The sequence below is a fragment of the Melanostigma gelatinosum genome (genome assembly GCF_949748355.1).
Source record: "Melanostigma gelatinosum genome assembly, chromosome: 9".
NCBI lineage: Eukaryota > Metazoa > Chordata > Actinopteri > Perciformes > Zoarcidae > Melanostigma > Melanostigma gelatinosum.
Window position 1 is genome coordinate 28,568,299 of NC_136642.1, and position 25,874 is coordinate 28,594,172.

The 25,874-nt window shown below is 41.3% G+C and overlaps 1 protein-coding gene and 1 long non-coding RNA gene across 3 annotated transcripts in view; both read left to right on the forward strand.

The window, feature by feature from the left end:
* The window catches only part of tgfb2 (transforming growth factor, beta 2), a 117,810-nt gene that overhangs the window by 88,326 nt on the left and 3,610 nt on the right, over window positions 1-25,874 (forward strand). For both annotated transcript variants that reach the window (XM_079275730.1, XM_079275731.1), the window contains exons 3-6: window positions 18,308-18,440; window positions 18,541-18,651; window positions 24,678-24,864; window positions 25,690-25,843. In XM_079275730.1, the coding sequence (XP_079131856.1) occupies window positions 18,308-18,440; window positions 18,541-18,651; window positions 24,678-24,864; window positions 25,690-25,843 (585 nt within the window). The remainder of the gene's footprint in view (window positions 1-18,307; window positions 18,441-18,540; window positions 18,652-24,677; window positions 24,865-25,689; window positions 25,844-25,874) is intronic.
* Window positions 5,748-6,865, forward strand: LOC306782392. The gene is made up of 3 exons (XR_013772269.1): window positions 5,748-5,880; window positions 6,239-6,422; window positions 6,773-6,865. It is a non-coding gene; the product is annotated as an uncharacterized lncRNA (long non-coding RNA).

The window sequence follows — 25,874 nt, forward strand, 5'->3', positions numbered from 1 at the left end:
AGTGCGTTTCACTGCGCTGCTTGCAGTGCCGGTTACTGTGTCGCTTGCAGTGCGTTTCGCAGCAGTGCGTTTCTCTGTTTCGTCGCAGTGCGTTTTAAATGTAGCATTTTTCTTTTATTTACGACAGAAATCTTGTACATTCTCAATGTTTAAAGTCATGTACATCACAATAAATGTATTTTCATTTAAAGGCATTCTGATCTAGCTTTTGATTTTATTTCCTCCATTACCCTGTTGCTGATACCATTTTATACTTATTCTAAACAAACAACAAACAAAAAAGTCGTCACAATTTTAAAGTAAAAGCAACCTTTCAGAATAAACATTGAATATATGCAATTCAAATGTTGTCCGTCTCTACCATTCTTATGCAAACGTCCATTTGAACTCAAGGATGAAATTATTAGATTTTGATGGTCAAAGGTCACTGACCAGACAAAAAGTCTTCATTTGCTAATTATGACAATATCACACGAATGAATACAAAAAATGTGCGTGTGAAATGTTAACATTTAAACCTACATAGATGTAATTTGTAACATGACTGGTTGATGGATGCATACAACTGTGAAGAGGTAATTCTAGTTTAATGGGAGGGGTTTGTTTGAGTTTATGTGTGTGTATTAGGGGTATACAGTTCACGAAATTCTCATTTCAATACAATACAGTGGTGCCATGGTTAGGTTCGGTACATTTTCAATACAGCAAATAAGCAGAAATGCCTAGCTGGTGAGACTCGAGGGGGCGTGTCTGAAGAACATGGCTCTTCATCTCCCATTCAGTAGTGAGGTAATGTGTCGTTACAGTCAGGTAGCTTTGTGTAGTCCGTGACGTCCGGCCGTCTGTTGTTAGAGGAACAGCGGGAGCCTCGGACATTTGATTCTCTGTTTGGACTTTTGTTTTCTTTAACAAAGCAGGAATTATGGTCTGGCGAAATGGGCTCGTGAATGAGTAGTGTCACGGGGCTCAATAACATTAAGCATGTTGGTACAGTCTGGTGTTCCAGTCCAGATTAGGGTCTCGTATCTGCGGCTATAAATATAACAATCGCCGTGGCGATTGCTTTAGCCCTGTTTGAATCGGTAGGGAGTAGCTGCCTAAACACTGCGGGAAGAGGTTGAAGTGGGTGTGCTGCTGTTGGTTTTACTGGTAAACTAGTTTAGCGTAGTGCGCCTCCCAGAACACATGTGCCTCACCAGAGTAGAATGTTGTTCTTCTGTGGTGGGCGTGTCAGACAGCACGTTGTCTGTTATGTCAGGTGGGTTGCCATATCTATCTATCTATCTATCTATAGGATGGTCCTCATAACTCAGGGTCTTGCCATGTTTGTGTGTGTATTGGTAATGTCCCACTGAACCAGGATGGTCCTCATAACTCAGGGTCTTGCCATGTTTGTGTGTGTGTGTGTGTATTGGTAATGTCCCACTGAACCAGGATGGTCCTCATAACTCAGGGTCTTGCCATGTTTGTGTGTGTGTGTGTATTGGTAATGTCCCGCTGAACCAGGATGGTCCTCATAACTCAGGGTCTTGCCATGTTTGTGTGTGTGTGTGTTGGTAATGTCCCTCTGAACCAGGATGGTCCTCATAACTCAGGGTCTTGCCATGTTTGTGTGTGTGTGTATTGGTAATGTCCCGCTAAACCAGGATGGTCCTCATAACTCAGGGTCTTGCCATGTTTGTGTGTGTGTGTGTATTGGTAATGTCCCGCTAAACCAGCAGGGTCTTCATAAGTCAGCGGCATGTTAGGATCCGCCCCGTCCCAACAGTCCTGTAGAATGTCAGGTCTTAATATCTCCAGATTCTTTGATGAGATATTAATTCTGAACAGTGAGGTTTGTTCCCTTTATCATAAGGACCAGTTTAATACTTATTATCACTGTCTACGACTAAGGAAAAGGTGCGTCTCCATATACCAGGGTTTGAACTGGTATGGGTGAAAAGCCCTCATAAACCACCCGCGCGCGTGTGTGTGTGTGTGTGTGTGTGTGTGTGTGTGTGTGTGTGTGTGTGTGTGTGTGTGTGTGTGTGTGTGTGTGTGTGTGTGTGTGTGTGTGTGTGTGTGTGTGTGTGTGTGTGTGTTGGTATCTCCGGATTGTGAGGGCTTTTCACCTGTTTACATACTTACTTTGTGAGGACATGCTGGACTTGTGAGGACAAAGTCCATGTCCTCACAAGTCGCGCACTGTAGAGGCACTTATCAACACGTAACTAACGTCCTCCCGCATTTTCTCCGCATGTCTCAACAACTCGGTTTCACCAGAATTCTAGTGTATGCCAGTGTGTGCGCCCAGTGTATAATTTAGATTTCCACATTTCTTTTTATTTTTTTATTTTCCCGCGAATGTGTATCAGTGTGTCGTCAATCATTGGCTAGTATTAGGCAGACTGGTCATTGGCTGTACTCGAAGTCAATCACACACTCTGATCAGTGATTGGCTGTTCTCGAAGTCACTCAGGGAGATGCTGGTCAGTGATTGGCTTCTGAACCTGCGGTCAGGTTTCGCCCTGACGCTGAAGAAATGAGTCTGGATTCGATGGACGTCTTTTGTGGGCTAATACGGACTTGGAATTAACTTTACCGAACTGGTAAGTGAAAGTTTTAACGATGTATTAACAACTAAATGCATTTAGTGAAGGGCTGTCTTTTCGTTGCTTTGTAAAACAAACGTCTCCACTTCCTCGTGAGCCTGGACCGGCTCTGCACCAGGTGGAATCAATCCGGCTTAATGTTCAGCTGATTCCACCGCAAACTTTTACTGCACTGTAAAAGTCTGCGGAGGAATCAGCTGTTATTGGAGCTCGTTGTGCTAGCAGCAACTGGCCAAGCCAGTTAGCTGTAAATGCTTTTCCGAGCTACGACGAGCAACAGTTATTACCGGTATATTCGCTAATGCTAATCGCGGTTAGCATTTCCCCATTGGAGGTAATGTTAAAATTAGCTTAGAAGCTAGCGAGTCGGATTTAGATAGATAGGTACTTTATTCATCCCCAGGGGGACATTTGTATGTTACAGCAGCAAGACACACCAACAAGTAAAGTAACAGAGTAACCAAAATATTAAGTATTAAAAATAATATCCATTAGAAATAAGACGTCTTAATTAGTGACAGCTGATATGACTTAAGCCCGGTGACGTTCGTCAGCCCGAGCATTCATAATTATTGTGAGGAATAATTAACATGGACATGTGATCAGACAGTCTCTTCACATATATTATTATTATTATTATTATTATTAAAAGGTGATCTGTGCAACTTTGTTTTTCAGGAAGTTTGTATCAAACAATATGCCCCTGTTAATTATCCAACTTTGAAACCTAATTTAATTATTGCTATCCTCACTATAAATACAGATTGGTTTAGTACTGCAGACTCAGCATGTTCTCTGGAAATTATTGCAGCAAAGATGGCGGCGAGAAGGAGAAGAAAGACTCCTGATCGAGATGCCATGGACCATATCATTCTGGCCAGAGACAAATCTTTTCTGGAAGGAAAATTCATTGACACATTTAAAGGTAAGTCTTTCATCTCATATTGTTTGGACACCACTGACATCATAGTTAACTCGCAGTTTTGTACATGTTGTCAATTGACAAGTTACTATTAACCAGTGGCGGGCCGTGCATTTTATACCTGGGCCTTCACTGCTGTCCTGCAGCTGAAACACAGCTACGGTTATTATTTGTTTCATGTTCACTTGTTCTGTTTTTCTGACTGTTTGTCTAAACTGTTTGTGTCTAAACTGTTACTCTTGTAAAGCGGCCTTGGGTCCCCTGAAAGGCGCTATATAAATTAAAGTTATTATTATTATTATTATTATTATTATTATGTTAAAATGAAGCTCAACACCTGTAAATACACTAACTACAGAGAATACGACGATTCAGTCACGGATATTCTCATCTCTGCGAGCGCCGAATTCACAATGCTCCGCTAGTTCGTACAAAGCCCTGATAAAAGTCTCAGCTTTCTCTCCCGGTATTTGCACGCGCAGATGGAAACATGTACGTTCGTGTATTACATTCCTTCTCGGCACAAAGTACTCATTGAACTTTCCAAGCACCCGAACAAAATCATCTTGATGTCCATCTTCGGGAAATGCAAACAAACGGAAGATGTTCTCCGACTCGCTTCCCATAGCGTATATCAGGCTGTTCACCTGCACGGCACCATCTTCTTTGTCCAGCTTGGTGGCGGTTCTGAATCTCACAAAACGCTGCTTCTACTCCGGCCATTCTCCTGGCTTATCGAAGGAAAAGTTTGTCGGGGGATTGAACTTTGTCATGTCTCCGCTTTCACTTCTGACACCATGTAAATCAATGCAATAGAGGCTTCTTAGTTTGCTCAGCTGGTTTTAATGGATCACCGTGTCTCACTTTACATACATCTGGAACTCCCGTATAAACCCCAGTATATGCGCATTAGACTACCGTATATGACAGTACCCGCCTATGAGTGCTTTTGGGCGGCGGAAGGGTTCATGGCAGCACCCCCGCTGCTCGTTCAGGACAGTGCAGAATGTACGAGCTTTAACGTCACAGTCAAAACACCAGAAAAGTCTCCAATAGCCATGAGGGTTTGGAAAGTCGCCGGATTTAGCGAGAAAGTCGGCAAGTTGCCAGCACTGGCTAAATATGTCCCCAGAGCAACATTGGACGTAACAATAATTCCTATCGCATATAAAACCAAACAAAAATCCATCTTCATAAAAACAAGTTGTAAAAATAATAATATATAAACAAGCATATTAAAGCTACTGCAGATGTAAAAACAAACGCATTTAACTTAGCAGAGCTGCTGTTCACTATCTAAAGACAAAGTGCATCCTCCTTTCTTTGTTAGAGTTTAATCTCACGGTTGTTCAGTACATCCGTGTGTTTTAGTTCCAGTAAGAAGTCCTTCTCCATTCATGGACGCCAGTGAAGACAGTGGAGTCTCCCAGTTGTATTTCTTGAATACGTTTTAATGCGTTTGAGGCTGAAGATGTCCGCTCACAGAGGCAGCAGATTTTGGGATTGTCACCGCCCAACACGTCACGCTAGCCCACTGACCAATCACGTACTTGTAGGCCAGCTAGCAGCTCTGACACGTCAAAGAATACGCCCAACATGTCAAACTAAAGATCTGATTGGTTGAACACGATGACAATCAACAATATCGTCCCCATTCACTTAAACTGCAAAGAGATTCAAGTGAGAGTCTGCAGGCCTAGTCTTCTACCTAGAGACACAGAGGTGAACGCTGATTGGATGAAAGCTCTACTTAAAACAAGCTGCACTGGAAGCAGAGCAACTGAGGAAGACAGTAGCAGTGCAATGAGAACATAAGATAATGGGAAAATATGTTGATAAATTAGAATACATGTAGTGTATTTATGAAAATGTTTTAAATTATAAAATAGCGATAACTTTGTGATTCTGTTTAGGCCAGCAGAGAAGGCTTTGAAGGCCCTGACAGCCCACCACTGCTGTTAACAAACACAAATACATGCAAGTGTAGAGCTTATTGTATAAAGATCTGTGCTGATCAAGCAAATGTAAAATCTGTACTCCAAATGTACCTGCAGGGCACAAATAACTGTGGGCGGCCCACCCAGATAAAGCCATTGTGTGGTTAACTTTGTTAAGAATTTGCGACCTACATTCCATGTTTTTGCAGGATTTATTTCATTCAGAAGATAAGCCACGAGTAGCGTTAATTGCCGAACAAATAGTTAATTCTTTCCTTGCTATTTTAGGGAGAGGTGTTTTTACACGGGAATACATTGCACCATCCAGTTTTGTGATGGAGTACCGTGGAATTCTGTCACGAACTACAGGTGTAGATGACACAAATAATCCCTGTGTGTTTGATTTCATCTGGAATGGAACACACTATTGGTAAGTTAGCTGCTTGTTGATTTACTGAAATGGATTTCTTTTTATAGAGTTATTTGTTGTAAAAGAACAAATCAATCATCAGTTCAGATTCAGAACAAAGATGGTGTATGCTGCATGGTATACTTGTATCTATTTAGTTTAACCAGGGCCTCATCTTGTGAGTGTGAATTTCCCAAAAGTTATACAGCACAATGCGTGGGAAAATGTAAGAGTGGTGCAGTGGTATATGTGTACAAAAGGTTCCTGTTTTACATATAAACCAAGGTTGGACAACACAGAAAATATTTCTGTCATGACATTTTGAATGATTTAACCCCAGGAAAGCTTTTGAGTTTTATCTGGGCTATTTGTCTTACAGCATAGAAGAGGATGGAACACTCGGACGACTAGCAAATGATAATCACAGAAATCCCAACTGCAAAGTTAAAAAAATAATTTTCAAAGGAAGGCCACACTTGTGCCTGTTTGCTATAAAAGACATATTTCCAGGCGAGGAGATAACGTACAACTATGGGGCGTCTTCTTGGCCATGGAGATCAATGGTGAGTTTATGTTCTCATGTTCTCTAAATGATAGTGTGTGGTAACTGACGGGGCAACAGTGTTTCATTGTCTCCTGCTTTTCATTGAACTACTTTGCTGATTTATTCAGATCATATTTTATTCCCAGACATTACAATGTCCTTAAAGTCCCAGTGAAACAGAGGTGTAACTTATTTTTCTCAGTTTTCTGTTGTCATTGTGTATAAGACTGGAGTACTCTGTAGGCTAGCTGATCCACTGTAAATGTACACACCTTCATAACTGCAACGCCTCTGCCTTCACACAAGTCTTCCTCAAACTTCTCCAGAAGTTATATGACAACAGCATATATTTTCTCTGTACAATCTTAGGCACCTTGTAAAGAACCGTCTTATCCTGAACCCAAGAAAGGAGTTCCATTCTCGTCAGAAAAAGAAATGGTAAGTTCCTTTTTGTAATATCGCAGTCGCATGCTGTTTGGCTAGAATGGGGGGAAACAACACCTCCATGACACATCCGCCTACTTCCTGGGATGGGATGTATTTCATGTCTGCAGTGCACACCGCATGCTAACAGTGAAAGTGGCAGTAGGTATTTAATCAGAATAGAATTTACTAAAGTGATTCCCGGGGAGAATTTGGGTTTCATCGATACAGTTTTGCCCATTTAGAATAGAAAAGTACACAAAGACAAATTATAAGAAAATAGAAAAAAGAAATGTGCAATATACTACAACAATAAATAACATATATGGAAATAAGAAATGTGTAAAATTATATAAACTACAATATAAAACAGTGTAAATAATAATAATGCGGAAGAACTGCAGATAACTTGTCAAACATGAATTAGCCATCCCGGTCAGTAAATGGCATCACTTGTGTGTCGGGGGATGGGCACAGCATGGACCTGCTTTGTGAGGACACCTGTTCTTATGAGGACCATCATATTTCTTCACACACTGGTCAAACAAGTTGGTTTCATGTTAGCTTTTAAGCATTGACTAGGCTCAGGCCTTACGTACACTATTCAAGGCAGGACATACTTTCATACATAATTTGTGGTATTTATTGAATATGAAGGAAGGTCTTGATAGATTTCTCTCATAAGTTGAAGGTATTTTTCTCAGGTTCTTTTGTCTCCGTGTATAGGATTCATCAGTGATCTTTTATGTTCCATCCTTCCTTGCTGGCTAGTAAGCAGAATTTCAGCCAGACAAATGGCCAGTGTTGTAGAACTTTGATTGCTGAATGTAAATGAATCGCTGCTGTTTTTATATTTTCTAAGAGTGTGCCTATTTTTGACTCATTCACAGGAATTCTGTGGTGAATCAAGTGATGCTTTGAATACACCTTGTGCAACTCCCTTCACACCAGTGAATGAGAACGTAAGTTGGAATGTATTCTTCTTTCACACACTGGCAAGACGTTACATGTGGGTGGCTGGGGGAAGACGGTAGTACCGGGCTGTTTTACCTGAACCATATATGTCTCCACTCTTTGGGTCAAACAGAAGCTGGTCGAATGTTTTAGAAAACTTGGTAAAGTAAAATGATGTCTGGTCACAGTGTCTTGTGAGGACAGCAGATAACTTGTCAAACATGAATTAGCCATCCCGGTCAGTAAATGGCATCACTTGTGTGTCGGGGGATGGGCACAGCATGGACCTGCTTTGTGAGGACACCTGTTCTTATGACGACCATCATATTTCTTCACACACTGGTCAAACAAGTTGGTTTCATGTTAGCTTTTAAGCATTGACTAGGCTCAGGCCTTACGTACACAATTCAAGGCTGGACATACTTTCATTACTGTTACAACTACAACAAATGACTTGCATACATAATTTGTGCTATTTGAAGGAAGGTCTTGATAGATTGCTATCAGAGGTGTAACTTATTTTTCTCAGTTTTCTGTTGTCATTGTGTATAAGACTAGAGTACTCTGTAGGCTAGCTGATCCACTGTAAATGTAGACACCTTTATAACTGCAACGCCTCTGCCTTCACACAAGTCTTCCTCAAACTTCTCCAGAAGTTATATGACAACAGCATATATTTTCTCTGTACAATCTTAGGCACCTTGTAAAGAACCGTCTAATCCTAAACCCAAGAAAGGAGTTCCATTCTCGTCAGAAAAAGAAATGGTAAGTTCCTTTTTGTAATATCGCAGTCGCATGCTGTTTGGCTAGAATGGGGGGAAACAACACCTCCATGACACATCCGCCTACTTCCTGGGATGGGATGTATTTCATGTCTGCAGTGCACACCGCATGCTAACAGTGAAAGTGGCAGTAGGTATTTAATCAGAATAGAATTTACTAAAGTGATTCCCGGGGAGAATTTGGGTTTCATCGATACAGTTTTGCCCATTTAGAATAGAAAAGTACACAAAGACAAATTATAAGAAAATAGAAAAAAGAAATGTGCAATATACTACAACAATAAATAACATATATGGAAATAAGAAATGTGTAAAATTATATAAACTACAATATAAAACAGTGTAAATAATAATAATGCGGAAGAACTGCAGATAACTTGTCAAACATGAATTAGCCATCCCGGTCAGTAAATGGCATCACTTGTGTGTCGGGGGATGGGCACAGCATGGACCTGCTTTGTGAGGACACCTGTTCTTATGAGGACCATCATATTTCTTCACACACTGGTCAAACAAGTTGGTTTCATGTTAGCTTTTAAGCATTGACTAGGCTCAGGCCTTACGTACACTATTCAAGGCAGGACATACTTTCATACATAATTTGTGGTATTTATTGAATATGAAGGAAGGTCTTGATAGATTTCTCTCATAAGTTGAAGGTATTTTTCTCAGGTTCTTTTGTCTCCGTGTATAGGATTCATCAGTGATCTTTTATGTTCCATCCTTCCTTGCTGGCTAGTAAGCAGAATTTCAGCCAGACAAATGGCCAGTGTTGTAGAACTTTGATTGCTGAATGTAAATGAATCGCTGCTGTTTTTATATTTTCTAAGAGTGTGCCTATTTTTGACTCATTCACAGGAATTCTGTGGTGAATCAAGTGATGCTTTGAATACACCTTGTGCAACTCCCTTCACACCAGTGAATGAGAACGTAAGTTGGAATGTATTCTTCTTTCACACACTGGCAAGACGTTACATGTGGGTGGCTGGGGGAAGACGGTAGTACCGGGCTGTTTTACCTGAACCATATATGTCTCCACTCTTTGGGTCAAACAGAAGCTGGTCGAATGTTTTAGAAAACTTGGTAAAGTAAAATGATGTCTGGTCACAGTGTCTTGTGAGGACAGCAGATAACTTGTCAAACATGAATTAGCCATCCCGGTCAGTAAATGGCATCACTTGTGTGTCGGGGGATGGGCACAGCATGGACCTGCTTTGTGAGGACACCTGTTCTTATGACGACCATCATATTTCTTCACACACTGGTCAAACAAGTTGGTTTCATGTTAGCTTTTAAGCATTGACTAGGCTCAGGCCTTACGTACACAATTCAAGGCTGGACATACTTTCATTACTGTTACAACTACAACAAATGACTTGCATACATAATTTGTGCTATTTGAAGGAAGGTCTTGATAGATTGCTATCAGAGGTGTAACTTATTTTTCTCAGTTTTCTGTTGTCATTGTGTATAAGACTAGAGTACTCTGTAGGCTAGCTGATCCACTGTAAATGTAGACACCTTTATAACTGCAACGCCTCTGCCTTCACACAAGTCTTCCTCAAACTTCTCCAGAAGTTATATGACAACAGCATATATTTTCTCTGTACAATCTTAGGCACCTTGTAAAGAACCGTCTAATCCTAAACCCAAGAAAGGAGTTCCATTCTCGTCAGAAAAAGAAATGGTAAGTTCCTTTTTGTAATATCGCAGTCGCATGCTGTTTGGCTAGAATGGGGGGAAACAACACCTCCATGACACATCCGCCTACTTCCTGGGATGGGATGTATTTCATGTCTGCAGTGCACACCGCATGCTAACAGTGAAAGTGGCAGTAGGTATTTAATCAGAATAGAATTTACTAAAGTGATTCCCGGGGAGAATTTGGGTTTCATCGATACAGTTTTGCCCATTTAGAATAGAAAAGTACACAAAGACAAATTATAAGAAAATAGAAAAAAGAAATATGCAATATACTACAACAATAAATAACATATATGGAAATAAGAAATGTGTAAAATTATATAAACTACAATATAAAACAGTGTAAATAATAATAATGCGGAAGAACTGCAGATAACTTGTCAAACATGAATTAGCCATCCCGGTCAGTAAATGGCATCACTTGTGTGTCGGGGGATGGGCACAGCATGGACCTGCTTTGTGAGGACACCTGTTCTTATGAGGACCATCATATTTCTTCACACACTGGTCAAACAAGTTGGTTTCATGTTAGCTTTTAAGCATTGACTAGGCTCAGGCCTTACGTACACTATTCAAGGCAGGACATACTTTCATACATAATTTGTGGTATTTATTGAATATGAAGGAAGGTCTTGATAGATTTCTCTCATAAGTTGAAGTTATTTTTCTCAGGTTCTTTTGTCTCCGTGTATAGGATTCATCAGTGATCTTTTATGTTCCATCCTTCCTTGCTGGCTAGTAAGCAGAATTTCAGCCAGACAAATGGCCAGTGTTGTAGAACTTTGATTGCTGAATGTAAATGAATCGCTGCTGTTTTTATATTTTCTAAGAGTGTGCCTATTTTTGACTCATTCACAGGAATTCTGTGGTGAATCAAGTGATGCTTTGAATACACCTTGTGCAACTCCCTTCACACCAGTGAATGAGAACGTAAGTTGGAATGTATTCTTCTTTCACACACTGGCAAGACGTTACATGTGGGTGGCTGTGGGAAGACGGTAGTACCGGGCTGTTTTACCTGAACCATATATGTCTCCACTCTTTGGGTCAAACAGAAGCTGGTCGAATGTTTTAGAAAACTTGGTAAAGTAAAATGATGTCTGGTCACAGTGTCTTGTGAGGACAGCAGATAACTTGTCAAACATGAATTAGCCATCCCGGTCAGTAAATGGCATCACTTGTGTGTCGGGGGATGGGCACAGCATGGACCTTCTTTGTGAGGACAAAAGTTCAGATTTCCTGATGCTTAGAAACTTCAAGTATTTGGATTGTTAAAATTGGAGTTATGGTATAGAAATCAAGTTGTTTTTTGTTGTTTTAGGGAGAAAAAAGAAGATTGATTTGACCCAGGATGAGGCCACCAACTCCGAAGGTAAATATAATAATGCTATGGATGGATTTCTTAATTATTATTTTTTTAGCAATTCAATGTATGTGGTCCTGTTGATGCTTAAGTGGGCCTGCATAAAGACTTATGGCTTTGTCTACTGTGATAGGTTCTTCTGTACCACTACTACATTGTACTGTTGTGCGGAGGAAAAGACGAGGCGCCTCATTCTGCATTTTAGTTTTGGTTCTATTTCTAGAAAAACACATTGCCCTGGCAACCAATGCAGATAGTTCAAAGATGCCAGAACTCACAAGTCCGACCTGCACACTTGCAAAAATAACAGTGTAGAGAGTCAGTCCTAAAGAGAAAAGTTTTTGTACAATTTCGAATGTTTCAAATATATATTTTAAGTGTACTATGTTACAGCCTTAAGCAGGAGTTATGTAAAGTTTATTTACCGAATACTATCGGTACAGTGGTGACATAATGCTGTTTTTATACTCATTTTAATTGAACTTAAGTATATGTAACTTTGATAAATAATATACTCGATAACCCACAAATGCTACATTTGAGTGCATCAAAAGTTATTCCAAGAATGTTGTAAATCTCGACTAAACTTATGATTGTCTTTATTATAATCTAATCAAGGAAAATATGTTCTTGTGATTGGCAGATGTCTGAAGAAGATCTTCCAAAAAGCTGTGGAGCAAGGTAGAAGTTTCATCTGTCATGAAACACTTTAGAATACACATTTCAAAGGGACACCTTGCTACGAAGTTGAGTGTGAGCAATGTAAGAATGCTCAAGACCATGTTTTGAAAGACAGAACTGTTCAAAACATCCGAGATTTTGTGAGGAACAGGGGCCTGACTTACAAAAGGAATAATGTAACATGAATATCCATTAACCGTAGAGTTTAGTGCATCTGTTGCATTACTGCACCTGTTGCAGCACAGTTTGTAGCGCCGTTTACTGCGTCTGTTTCTGTTGCGGTGCCGGTTAATGGGGCAGTTTGCAGTGCGTTTAACTGCGTTGTTTGCAGTGTGTTTTACTGCGTTTGCATTGCACTGCGTCATTTGCAGTGCGTTTTGCTGCATCGTTTGCAGTGCGTTTCACTGTACACTGCACCGCTTGCAGTAAGTTTCACTGCGTTGTTTGCAGTGCGTTTCACTGCGCTGCTTGCAGTGCCGGTTACTGTGTCGCTTGCAGTGCGTTTCGCAGCAGTGCGTTTCTCTGTTTCGTCGCAGTGCGTTTTAAATGTAGCATTTTTCTTTTATTTACGACAGAAATCTTGTACTGTCTTCTCAATGTTTAAAGTCATGTACATCACAATAAATGTATTTTCATTTAAAGGCATTCTGATCTAGCTTTTGATTTTATTTCCTCCATTACCCTGTTGCTGATACCATTTTATACTTATTCTAAACAAACAACAAACAAAAAAGTGGTCACAATTTTAAAGTAAAAGCAACCTTTCAGAATAAACATTGAATATATGCAATTTAAATGTTGTCCGTCTCTACCATTCTTATGCAAACGTCCATTTGAACTCAAGGATGAAATTATTAGATTTTGATGGTCAAAGGTCACTGACCAGACAAAAAGTCTTCATTTGCTAATTATGACAATATCACACGAATGAATACAAAAAATGTGCGTGTGAAATGTTAACATTTAAACCTACATAGATGTAATTTGTAACATGACTGGTTGATGGATGCATACAACTGTGAAGAGGTAATTCTAGTTTAATGGGAGGGGTTTGTTTGAGTTTATGTGTGTGTATTAGGGGTATACAGTTCACGAAATTCTCATTTCAATACAATACAGTGGTGCCATGGTTAGGTTCGGTACATTTTCAATACAGCAAATAAGCAGAAATGCCTCGCTGGTGAGACTCGAGGGGGCGTGTCTGAAGAACATGGCTCTTCATCTCCCATTCAGTAGTGAGGTAATGTGTCGTTACAGTCAGGTAGCTTTGTGTAGTCCGTGACGTCCGGCCGTCTGTTGTTAGAGGAACAGCGGGAGCCTCGGACATTTGATTCTCTGTTTGGACTTTTGTTTTCTTTAACAAAGCAGGAATTATGGTCTGGCGAAATGGGCTCGTGAATGAGTAGTGTCACGGGGCTCAATAACATTAAGCATGTTGGTACAGTCTGGTGTTCCAGTCCAGATTAGGGTCTCGTATCTGCGGCTATAAATATAACAATCGCCGTGGCGATTGCTTTAGCCCTGTTTGAATCGGTAGGGAATAGCTGCCTAAACACTGCGGGAAGAGGTTGAAGTGGGTGTGCTGCTGTTGGTTTTACTGGTAAACTAGTTTAGCGTAGTGCGCCTCCCAGAACACATGTGCCTCACCAGAGTAGAATGTTGTTCTTCTGTGGTGGGCGTGTCAGGTGTCTGTTATGTCAGGTGGGTTGCCATATCTATCTATCTATCTATCTATCTATCTATCTATCTATCTATAGGATGGTCCTCATAACTCAGGGTCTTGCCATGTTTGTGTGTGTATTGGTAATGTCCCACTGAACCAGGATGGTCCTCATAACTCAGGGTCTTGCCATGTTTGTGTGTGTGTGTGTGTATTGGTAATGTCCCACTGAACCAGGATGGTCCTCATAACTCAGGGTCTTGCCATGTTTGTGTGTGTGTGTGTATTGGTAATGTCCCGCTGAACCAGGATGGTCCTCATAACTCAGGGTCTTGCCATGTTTGTGTGTGTGTGTGTATTGGTAATGTCCCGCTGAACCAGGATGGTCCTCATAACTCAGGGTCTTGCCATGTTTGTGTGTGTGTGTGTTGGTAATGTCCCTCTGAACCAGGATGGTCCTCATAACTCAGGGTCTTGCCATGTTTGTGTGTGTGTGTATTGGTCATGTCCCGCTAAACCAGGATGGTCCTCATAACTCAGGGTCTTGCCATGTTTGTGTGTGTGTGTATTGGTAATGTCCCGCTAAACCAGCAGGGTCTTCATAAGTCAGCGGCACGTTAGGATCCGCCCCGTCCCAACAGTCCTGTAGAATGTCAGGTCTTAATATCTCCAGACTCTTTGATGAGATATTAATTCTGAACAGTGAGGTTTGTTCCCTTTATCATAAGGACCAGTTTAATACTTATTATCACTGTCTACGACTAAGGAAAAGGTGCGTCTCCATATACCAGGGTTTGAACTGGTATGGGTGAAAAGCCCTCATAAACTGTGTGTGTGTGTGTGTGTGTGTGTGTGTGTGTGTGTGTGTGTGTGTGTGTGTGTGTGTGTGTGTGTGTGTGTGTGTGTGTGTGTGTGTGTGTGTGTGTGTTCATAATATATGATCCATGTAAACCTCAAAATGTTTCAATGCCCAGATCAGTGCCAGTGCCTCCTTTTCAATGATGGAGTAATTTAACTGGTGTGAGTTGAACTTCTTAGAAAATAAACTCACCGGGCACACCACTTCCATTATCCTGCATTAATACAGCCCCAGCTCCCACCTTACTAGCATCCGCATACAGCAAAAATGGCTGGTCCATCTGGGGGGCTGCTAAGACAGGGGCAGAACACATTGACATACACATACACATTGACATAGGTGGCAAGTTTTAACGAAAGCAGAAATGTCTCTTTTCAAAAGAGGCCAGTGACCCTTGCCAAAACAATAATTGCAGACATGATTGGGGTCCATCCTTCCCCGTAAACCCCGGTCTGCTTTAACTGAAAATTGTTCTGTCCCTTCTGACCAAAACTTACTGGAGTTAGCTCCCCATTACTCTCTCGGGAGCCAAAATCTCCACGACCACGGTTCTCACCAAAAACTCTTTTATGATTCAGGACAAACTCATCTGCCAATTTAGCAGCATCTGTAACCTTGCTTACTTTCCTTTCCTGAATGTAGGTAACAACATGGTCAGGCAAAGCATTTTTGAACTGTTCAAGCAAGATTAATTCCTCAAGGTCCTCCATAGTATTTACCTGTGAAGCAGCACGCCAGCGATTAAAATGAGTGGTTAAATCACGAGCAAACTCCATGTGAGACTGCTTTTCTTTTCTGAGTAGTCTGAAGCACTGGCGATAAGCTTCCGTTACCAATTCATATATCCTAAGTACAGCAGCTTTAACCAACTGGTAGCTACCACTATCCGTAACACTCAAGGCTGAAAAAGCCTCCTCCTGGGCCTTGCTAGTGAGCACACACTGAAGCAAAAGAGTACGCTCAGCATCCGACCAATTTTGTGCCTCTGCTAAACGTTAGGGAGGAAGGGCCAGGCCGGTACAAAGAGGGAGAACCAATAACATGCACATTCATCACACACACTTCGTCACATCTATACATAGCAACACCTGGTAAAACCGTTTCTGCCTCTGTGGAGGACCTCGCACCTTCCCGCGTCTCGGGGGTACTGGCGGGACCTGTAACTTCCTGTTACCACTAGGTGGCGCTATTACTATGATTCTAAATAAATACCCTGTAAATGATTCTATACATTGTACATTTAAATGACTCCTGGGACTCAATGGTGAACTACACATCATTTTCTTCCTTCTCATATAATCCAGGATGAGGTAAAAGTGATCAACAAGAGGAACTAACTTTCCTTCGAATGCCAATCAATCATGAAACAAAATGCGTATTATCTCAATATCACGCGACAGTAACTGAAGCGGATTCGTTATCGCGGGCGGAGTGGGCCTTTACTCAGCGTGGAACACGGTTGTTTCGTCCAGCGAAATGGCTTGTGACCTGACAGGGTTTGAGGCGGGGTGAAGGGCCGTTGCTTCCTCGTGGCCAGCGTCGCGCTGGCGGGGAAAGCTGGATCGTCTGTGGCCTGGACGTGGGTCCGGGCGAAGAGAGCATTGTGTGCTCCCTGTCTCAACCGAGGTCGAAGGGAAAAAGCATGGAGGTGTGTACTGCAGGCAGTTTTGTTGAACAGTGGTTGAACCACAGGGGTCCTGGGGTCTCTTGGCCTTCGGCCAATGAGATTGTAGCGGTGCATTCAGGTGACTTCAGGAACCATAGTTTTTTGGGGGGGGGGAATTCACACCCGAGTGTGACATTCCTTTGCTCTTATCAAACTACAAATCAGGATGAAACTGACATCGCTTTTGTCCTTTTAAGCCCTTCCTCTGTTTTCCTTTGAAATCACAGGTGTGTCTCTTTTCCTGTCATGTGGGTGAGTTATGCTTGTATGGTTTCTAATGTGTGTATTATATGTACCAATGTTTCATGGTCAGCTTTATCTTTTTAGTGGGAGTTTAAGATGCCTTTTCAAAACGCGACTTTTTTTTATCACAGCTCAGCTGTCCTCACAGCCTATTAGTGTCCTGATGATCTGTACGGCCTTCGTGTGCCATTTCCATGACAGTCTTACCATATACCTGCTACGCCTCCTCAGTAGCGTTTCCTACAAGAGACTTTGTGTTGGTTTACATTTTTTGGTTTAACAGTGTGATGTTGATTTTCTTAGTTCTGTTTAAATATGCTCATGCAAATATAAATGAGAATCTAAGACATACCATGGTGCAGAAGCAGTACATACAATGTGTGTCTGAGCTTCAGTGTCTCCTCTGTCAGGTTTCCCACACCAGTCTTAACACTACAGTAGCATTAAGTTGATCAAAACAGAGCCTTCCATCATTGATATCTGCTTCCATTCGGGCTGTGACATCTCCATTTGATTGGATATGCGCATCTACTGCTGCCTGTATCCAAAACTGAGGATTGTACCACAAATCAGGATTTGGGGTTAGCGAGTTTAGTACAGGGTTAACTCTGGGTTTTTAAGTCCTACGATGAAGGTTCACTTCTTACCGGGATAGATCACCATGGTTATTTACGCTGAACACCTTGTCCTGCTGTTTAGATTATGCTGGGCATGTGACACACATCAACAAACACATCTAGCACTAAATTACCTTAGTGCTTCATGGCGACAGGACCACGAAGTCTAACATAAAAGATAGTGGAAGTCCTGTCACTTTATTTAACATTTTTTAATGTTTTAATGAATGTTCTTAATTGTTTTTAAATCTCCTTTTCTTTTGCCTTATGTTTTGATGCTTTTAATGGTTTTATATAAGCAGTTTTCATGTTAATTGGAAGTTTGGAATTTAGTTTCACTTCAGCAGTTAATCTGTGGAAGAAATGTTTGTTTCTGAGTCTGTGTATGAGAAATTGAGTGTTTATTCAGTTCTATTTGTATTTCCGTAAATCATTTTGACATTGTGTTGTCGGATATTTGCGTTGAAGTTCTTACATCTTGTCTTCTAAGTAGGTTGCCTGTTCGTTGTCTTTCTTGTGGAGTGTGATATGATTTTTCCTCTTAATACCGCTTTACCTGTTTCCCAAAGTAGTGATGGTGGTCACCCATCCTAACATCTACTAAATAAATTGTTGCACATTGTTGTACAAACATTCACGCCTTGTCCCTATATGTGTCCTTTAACCATGACAACAAACCGAAACAAAGTAGTTAAGTTGCCTAACCCTAATTAAACCCTAACCACAGAAAACACTCTGCATGGGTCATTTTGAAAAGCAATTGCAGATGATACATTTGTAGTCAAGGTCAGGAGTTGTTGGAACGGACCCTGGTGCATAGAACTGACTGTGTGGCAGCATGCTTAACTGTCCAAAAGAATCGAGATCTTTTTTAAATCATTTTTAATAAATAGTCAAAAATATAATTTCTGCTACAATACTTTGACATTTCATGCATCTGTTTTGTACACAGATTTTAGGACACAAAGACCTGACATCCCCAACACAGCGTTACATAGACAGCAAGGTGGTACGAACACAAACGGAGGGAGAGTGGCTGTCCTTTGACGTGACAGAGGCAGTAAATGAATGGCTAAACCACAGAGGTGAGTGCATAGTCCTCCCATCACTGCAGCACGTTTCTCTGAATTTATTGCACATATTACATTGTTGTATCCCCTTGTTGTGACTTTTGTTTCACCACAGACAGAAACAGTGGATTCAAGATCAGCCTGCATTGCCCGTGCTGCACGTTTGTACCATCAAATAACTACATTATTCCCAACAAGAGTGAGGAGCTGGAGGCACGGTTTGCAGGTTATTTGATTCAGAAAATTGTTAAGGCATGTTCAAGGATAAGTCTGGTGTTTTTCTTTATTGTATTAATGTCAACAAATCCCCTAAAGAGAGAAATACCAACAATGTCTCTGAATACTTACGTCATATAGAGTCATCAGTATTATATTTTGTCTGTTTCATAACCAGTTAAATGGTCTTCATGGTAAGTGGTTTCTTCTGACCACTGTGTGAATTTGTTTTCCTCTGTTTTGCATTTCTAACACAAACAATCAAGCAATGATCACTAGCACCAAGGTCATGAACACCACTGGAGGAAAAGGGTCTGTTTGATAATGTTGAGTCAATAAAGCTGGACTTGGAGGGTATGTTCAGGTTGGGGTGAGTTGATGCGAAGTTAGCTTTGAAAAGTAACACTTGTAAAAAAAAAAAAAAAAGTTTTTTAAGATTATTAAATGCCAAGGTTAACCAGTCCAAACTGATATCACCAAGGATAATCACCTTCTGATCAAGCAATGGTGCAATAAATCAACATTCATTTATTTTTCTACGGGCTACTGAAGGGATAGAAGGAGGTCTGTACACCAATTATTTTTACTTTTTACATTAGATTTTGTGGCCCAGACAATTTACAAGGAAATAAATTCAAAATATTAAGGGATTTAGACTGAAGTCAGCTCAAGTAGAGAGAAAGATGATTATACATGTATTGCCACAGCGCCACATTTACCAGCTCTATCAGCTTTGAAAATTTTTTGAGAAAAAGGCTGTTTTGACAATGTGGTTGATATGGGATTAAAATGGAAGGGTTGAGTCTAAAATTACTCCAAGGTTGCGAATATTGGAAGAAGGGGAGACAGTAGAGCCATCGACGGGGAGGGAGAAGCTATTGGGGTGTTTGGTGTCTGATGACCTCCGATTCGTTGCAGTTTATATTGAGGAAATTGGTGACCATTAAAATTGTTATGTCCGTAACGCTGGATTGGGTGAAATATTAAGTAGAGACGTATAATTGGATGTCGTCCAATGTTGAGGATTTACAGGTTGAAGAGGAAGGGACGAAGCACCATGCCTTGGGGGACAACTTGTGACACAAGGGCGAGGTCAAATTTGCAGTTGTTGATACCTGTCTGAGAGGTAGAATTTTAACAAGATGAGGGCAGTGTCTTTGATACCAAAAGAGGATTCCAGGCGAGTGAGAAGGATTGGAGTGGTTAATGTTGTTGAATGCTGCAGGGAGGTCGAGTAGGATGTGTATGTTTAGGAAGCCGGCGTCCGAGGTGAGGATCATTCATGACTTTTAAGAGAGCCGTTTTTGTGCTATGTTTTGTTCTGAAACCAGATTGAAACAGTTTCATGGAGGGCATTGGAGTCCAAATGTGTTTTCAGTTGTGAGGTAACAGTTTGTTCAAGCATTTTTGAGAGAAAAGGGATATTTGATATAGGTTTGACCAGTGGAGAGGGCAGAGTTTATTGTGGTGATGATTAAGTGGTCGTCATGCCAGAGATTTGCTTCTGATGGTCAGAGGGGTGCTGGTTGATAAGAGGAGTTGGAGTATTTGACAGAAAGTGGGTGGAGTTGGCGTTGGCCAGTTCATTGTGGAAAGATTCTAAATTAGTTTGAAAAAATGATAGGAAGGAGTTGCATTTTTCAACTGTGAAAGATTGGGAGAGATTGTCCATACGTTTAAGGAGTTTGTTTGTGATTGAGAAGAGGACTCTCAGGTTGCCTGAATCAGACTGGCTTAGTAGGTGGAGCAGGCAGTGCGGAGGGCATTCTTGTAGATATGAATATGTTCTTTGTTATTTTTTATAGTCATTCCAGTTGCCTTCCTTTAAAGCTCAGGGGTATACCAGGGGAAGGATTGAGTGAATTACTTTTTTATAGGAGCTAGCTGATCCAGACTGGAAGGGTGTATGTCGTTGTATTTGTCCACTAGGTTAGAGGTGGTGGGACTGTCTGTAGGAGCAAAATCAGCCATTATCTCAGAGAAATAAGCAGTTAGAGCAGTAGGAGAGATGAACTTGGGATTTGGGATTTTGTGTGCTGTTTAGATGCCGGGGTGGGCATATGAAAGTCCAGGATTATGGATAGATGATCAGTGATAGATAGGTCGCCAGTAGAGGATGTCTATGATTGTGGCTGGGGAATGTAACATACTGGGTAAGGTTGAAACAATTGAGAAGGACCAGAAATTCAATTGCTGCATTGAAGGTGACGTTGTCAATGTGAATGTTGAAATCACCCAGGAGGAGTACAAATGAGGAGTAGAGCTGGGTAAGTTGTTCAGATAGTTCAGAAAGGGCAGTAGATGATTGCAGTGACCATACGTTTGGGACCAGAGAATATGAAGGCCAGATATTCAAAAGAGGATGGGGTTGTGATCGAGATTTCACTAGTTTTGAACTGCAATTCCACCCTCAAAGCGTGGTTTGTCCATGTGTAGATAGCCATCAGGTGTGGTTGAAATGATCTTGTGAGGGGGCGCAGATTGGCCGCGTCGATGAAGGGTTTGCTGTTGTGAAGATGTAATGAGGAAATAGGGAGAGACCACCGAGATAGTATGGAGTTTTCCGATGTAGAATTAAATCAAAGTTGCGTTGCTTCTGTGGATGTAGTGAAGTCGTTGTAAAAGCCTCGTGGCTTTTAATGTCTGTATGGCATTACATTCTGGTCTTGTCGTAGTAGTAAGACTTTGATTACTCAGCAAGAGGAGAAATCTCTTCTTCACTCATTCCTCTGCTCAGGCAGCTGCAACTGCTATTAGGTGAACTTGCATAATTACGGTTATTATGGCCTTTTAACTTCCTAAACACGAGCTCCTAGCAGCTTATATTACATGAATAAACTTTTTTTTTTTTTTTATCAGAGCCTACGCTTATGTAAAATACAGTAATTTATTTCATATTAATTTGAATTGTGTGTTTTCTGCAAATAAACACTACAAATTCACACTTTTGTCGGTTACATTGACTTCGGATGGGTAAAATCATGCCATGCAGTTGCCATACCAGTGCGCTACCCCTTCATAAGCATTCGTATTGATTTTCTTTGGAAAACGAATATACCGTGATCTATACTGTTACCGTTGCAATTATACTGCAAAATACATTTTAAGCCATATTGCCGGCCTACACTACTGTCTGGCAATGTTTGATCACGCTGACCTAATTTAGCAGTTCCCTGTCATTGCAACATCATCACAACATCACAAATCTCTACAACCTTGCACAGCGAGCAAAACTGCATAATTCTTGAATAAGAGTGGCGCGTTCCTCTAACTCAAACTTGTCATGGATGCTTCTATCCTTGGGTTTTGGGGGGCAATTGCAGCCTTGGTCACAGCCACTGGCCTCCATCTCATGCCAGATTTCATTTCACCTGCATTTCTCAAAATACATGACTATAAGATGCATGCAACATCGGAAACCCTATCACATCTGGCTCCTGCGTCAATCTGTCAGTATCCTCATAAGACCCTGTTAGGATGGCCACAAAGCGGCTGGACGTTGGAAGCAGGAGGACTCACACAGAGATTAGGTGTAAACCAGCCAGGTGTTTATTTCACCAACAATGACCACAAATACATGACACAGCCCATTACATGGTGGACCACAGGCAGCATGTGGTCCTGGCAGCGACAGCACTAGATTGAATATGGCAGCTTTATATAGCCTGCCACTGACGAGGACCTTAACCCCACTACAATATTGGTAACTATGCCCCTTACCTGACAACACAATTACCTAAACTATAACAACTACATTAAAATGGACTCCTAACATCCCAATGTCAATTATCTGTATGATCTCTATTGTGGTTACACATCACAATAGAGATCATTTTGGCAAAGATAGCCAAACTACTAATATGTTTGTATCTACAGGCCCGACCTTCAATAACTATAGCTGAGAACATCCACCAGACACCAATCGACAGTATAATAAAACATTCAGTGTGTCTCTTATTTCCTTGAAACAGTCTACAAATGCTTGTAATGTAGAGGGTCTTCATTACAGACCCTCTTCTTTAAGAGTCTTGGGAGAGTTTTATGCGGTCATCTACCTCACAAAGTCTTCATCATAAACTGTCAAGGTAACGGCAATGAAATTGCTTGCTTCATACACGTGCTTTCACATATTCTCAATACATATGCATGCAACTGGTGGTGGTGTTTCGGCTCCAGCAATTTCTACATTTAATTTATATTATATTTGTTCATTAATTCTGATAAGTGATTCATCTGCAAATGACTACATTCTCATTTCTTTCTGCATTAGCTGCATATTTATTGTATTCTGCTATTCTAATCTTCATAGCATCTGCCAAATTATTCCTATTCATACATTTTTGGGTGTCACACACTTTGCATCATGGTCTAACGCGACCTCACTCGCTGCACTGGTCTTATGTGACTCACATGTCCTTTCCCCTGGTCTCACATGACTATCTTTGTCTCCGGTCTAGCGTGACCCCACTTTCCTATCTCTTGGTTGAGGCCCAACATCACCTCAATCGAGCACACCATAACATCTTTTACTTATGTAAAACGTAAACCTTTCTCCCATAACCAATTTTCTATTCATGCTTAGAAATCAACTGCTGCAGTAGCTACGGTATTTATTTTATATATTGATATAAAATGATTTCTTCTTTCACAGCATCACTACCCCCTTTTAATATGTGGCGACTGTTGCTCAGTGGTCATTCACTTTTACTTGAACCAATCAGATTCTGCCACGGTTTCCCTAAGATAATCACATAGTTGCTGTCAAAATGTTAAAACAGTTATCCTCTCTGCTGCTGTCAGTTGTCATTGCAGTGTGAACCAATGTAACCCTCCACTATATTCACCTCCAGTCTCCATCATATCCGGTGCTCACTCCTGCTACTCATCCCCTCATTGGGTCTTCAGCAACTCCCTTAATCACCACCATCACTAGTGTCTAGACTCCAGGGGGAATATTCCTGATCTAATCACAGCATCACTACCTCACAAACAGACGCCAGGCAGTTCAGACTGGTAGACAAAACCTTCTCCACTGTGTGCTTAACATCGGAGCCCCCCAGGGCTGTGTGCTCAGCCCCCTCCAGTTCACGCTGTACACCCACGACTGCCACCCCAAACAGCTTTAAGTTCCTGTGAATCAGCATCACAAACAACCTGACATGGTCATCACACATCTCCATCCTGGTGAAGAAAGCTCATAAACAGATGTATTTCTAAAGGAAACATAAGAAGGCAAAATTTCTGTGCCAAGATCTTGTTAACTTTTACAAGTGGACCAATAGAAAGCATCCTGACTGCAAACATTACAAACTAACATGGGATGTGTACGGCACAGAACAGGAAGGCTCTACAGCGGGTGATTAAAACCGCCCAGAACATCATTGTTACCATCTACTGAGCATCAGTGATATTGAGAGGAGCCTGCAAAAAAAAAAGACAAACCCACCCAGACACAACTTGTTCACCCTGGCTGAGAGACTCCTTAATTCATTCTCACCATATAATAGTTTTTTTCTTTCTTTTCTGTGTAGAAAATCGGGACTACAATCTAAATTTCTTTGTGCAACTCTGTCGTACGATGACAAATAGAAACCTTGTAACATGATGACGTTTAGTCGTCTCATTTAGCCACTTGTTTGCAACCGCCTTTTTTGAGACTCTTAAAAGCTTCTAAATTGACCAGAGAGGTATTTACTGACGTATTTTATATTTCAGAACAAAACATTAAAATCTCTTCCCCTTGAGTTAACCACAAACCTTATTTCAAACATCTAACCAAAAGCATATTCAAAAAACACATTGACTTCCAGATGAGTGAACCGCAAGTGTAAAAATGCTGAATCATTTCTGGGTTTCAAGATCTTAAGTATCAACATTTTTGGATCGAACTGCCTGTCCTTTCCAAACATGATGGTGGGGCGACAAGCCTGCCACAATTCGTGGGTGTGGGGGAGGGGGTTGCAGGCATAATTTCCCATATTGACTTTGTACTTGCATACAGTAAAATGCAGCTTATTGATACATTTTATGTTTCAGGTATTGATGACAGCTTCATCCATAACGTTGACCTGAAGGTGTCAAGGCGCAGGCGGCACAGCACTCGGGCTCCACACCTTCTCCTCATGCTGCTGCCTTCATACCGGCTGGAGTCCCAGTCCCAATCCCAGTACCGGCACACAAGCCATCGATCCAGGAGAGCGCTGGACGCCGCCTACTGCTCCAGGTACTAATCTGGAATTCACACTCGCACATCAGGAGAGATTCTCTCCTCTTTGAGTTCTCCATGTTGATCTGAAGTCTGCTTCAGGTGTCACACATCCTGCTGAAATCTAAGTATTCCTAGCTGTCAGTAGATGTATTTAATTTGTGATAAGCAGCCAAATACTCCCATGTAACATCATTTGCAAATAAGGACAATCTATGGACATCAAAGTCCAGCCATAGTAATTATGAGGTTGACTTCATGGCAACTTATAGATAGTGCTATTTGTATTGAATCTGTGTCAATTGTCTTGACAGAACAAAGTGACACAGGCTGTGTCTATAGGCATAGGGCTCTCAATGGAAAGCCATAGTAAGGAAGTTCCTCTGTTCTTTAGCAGCGCTTTAAGGCAGAGTGAGGCAGGCTTCATTACAACTTTTATAGATGATCCTCCATCATATTAGAGGTGAACATCACTTATTGGAACAGAAAAGAAGTCAGACAGGTTGAGAAGCACAAGCAGAAAAAGCCAAACAATTAATGTTGTGAACATCCATCACAATCTAGGTAGCAGCACTCTATCTTCAGCTTTGACCTCGAGCTCTACGACCTGACCTGAACAGACCATATTTAAACAGACTGGTCATTATCTGGGGTTCCTCATCCATTTTAGTGATGTCAGCGTGATCTTTCTCAGCAATTAACCTTAGTGCAGGGTTGTTATTGGACGAACACTTTTACTTCCGCAAATATTCCGTATCATAGCAACCCGACCCAACGCTGTGCCTCCAAAGCTGTCGGTTCCTACTGCACTACGATTCACCTCTCCCCTTCATCTTTTTGTAGAAACGTTCAGGACAACTGCTGCTTACGGTCACTCTACATCGATTTTAAGAAGGACCTGGGCTGGAGGTGGATCCACGAGCCAAAGGGCTACGAGGCCAACTTCTGTGCCGGAGCCTGTCCCTATCTGTGGAGCGCAGACACCCAGCATTCTAAGGTACTTCATGAGGGACAGGGTCATATTTTCT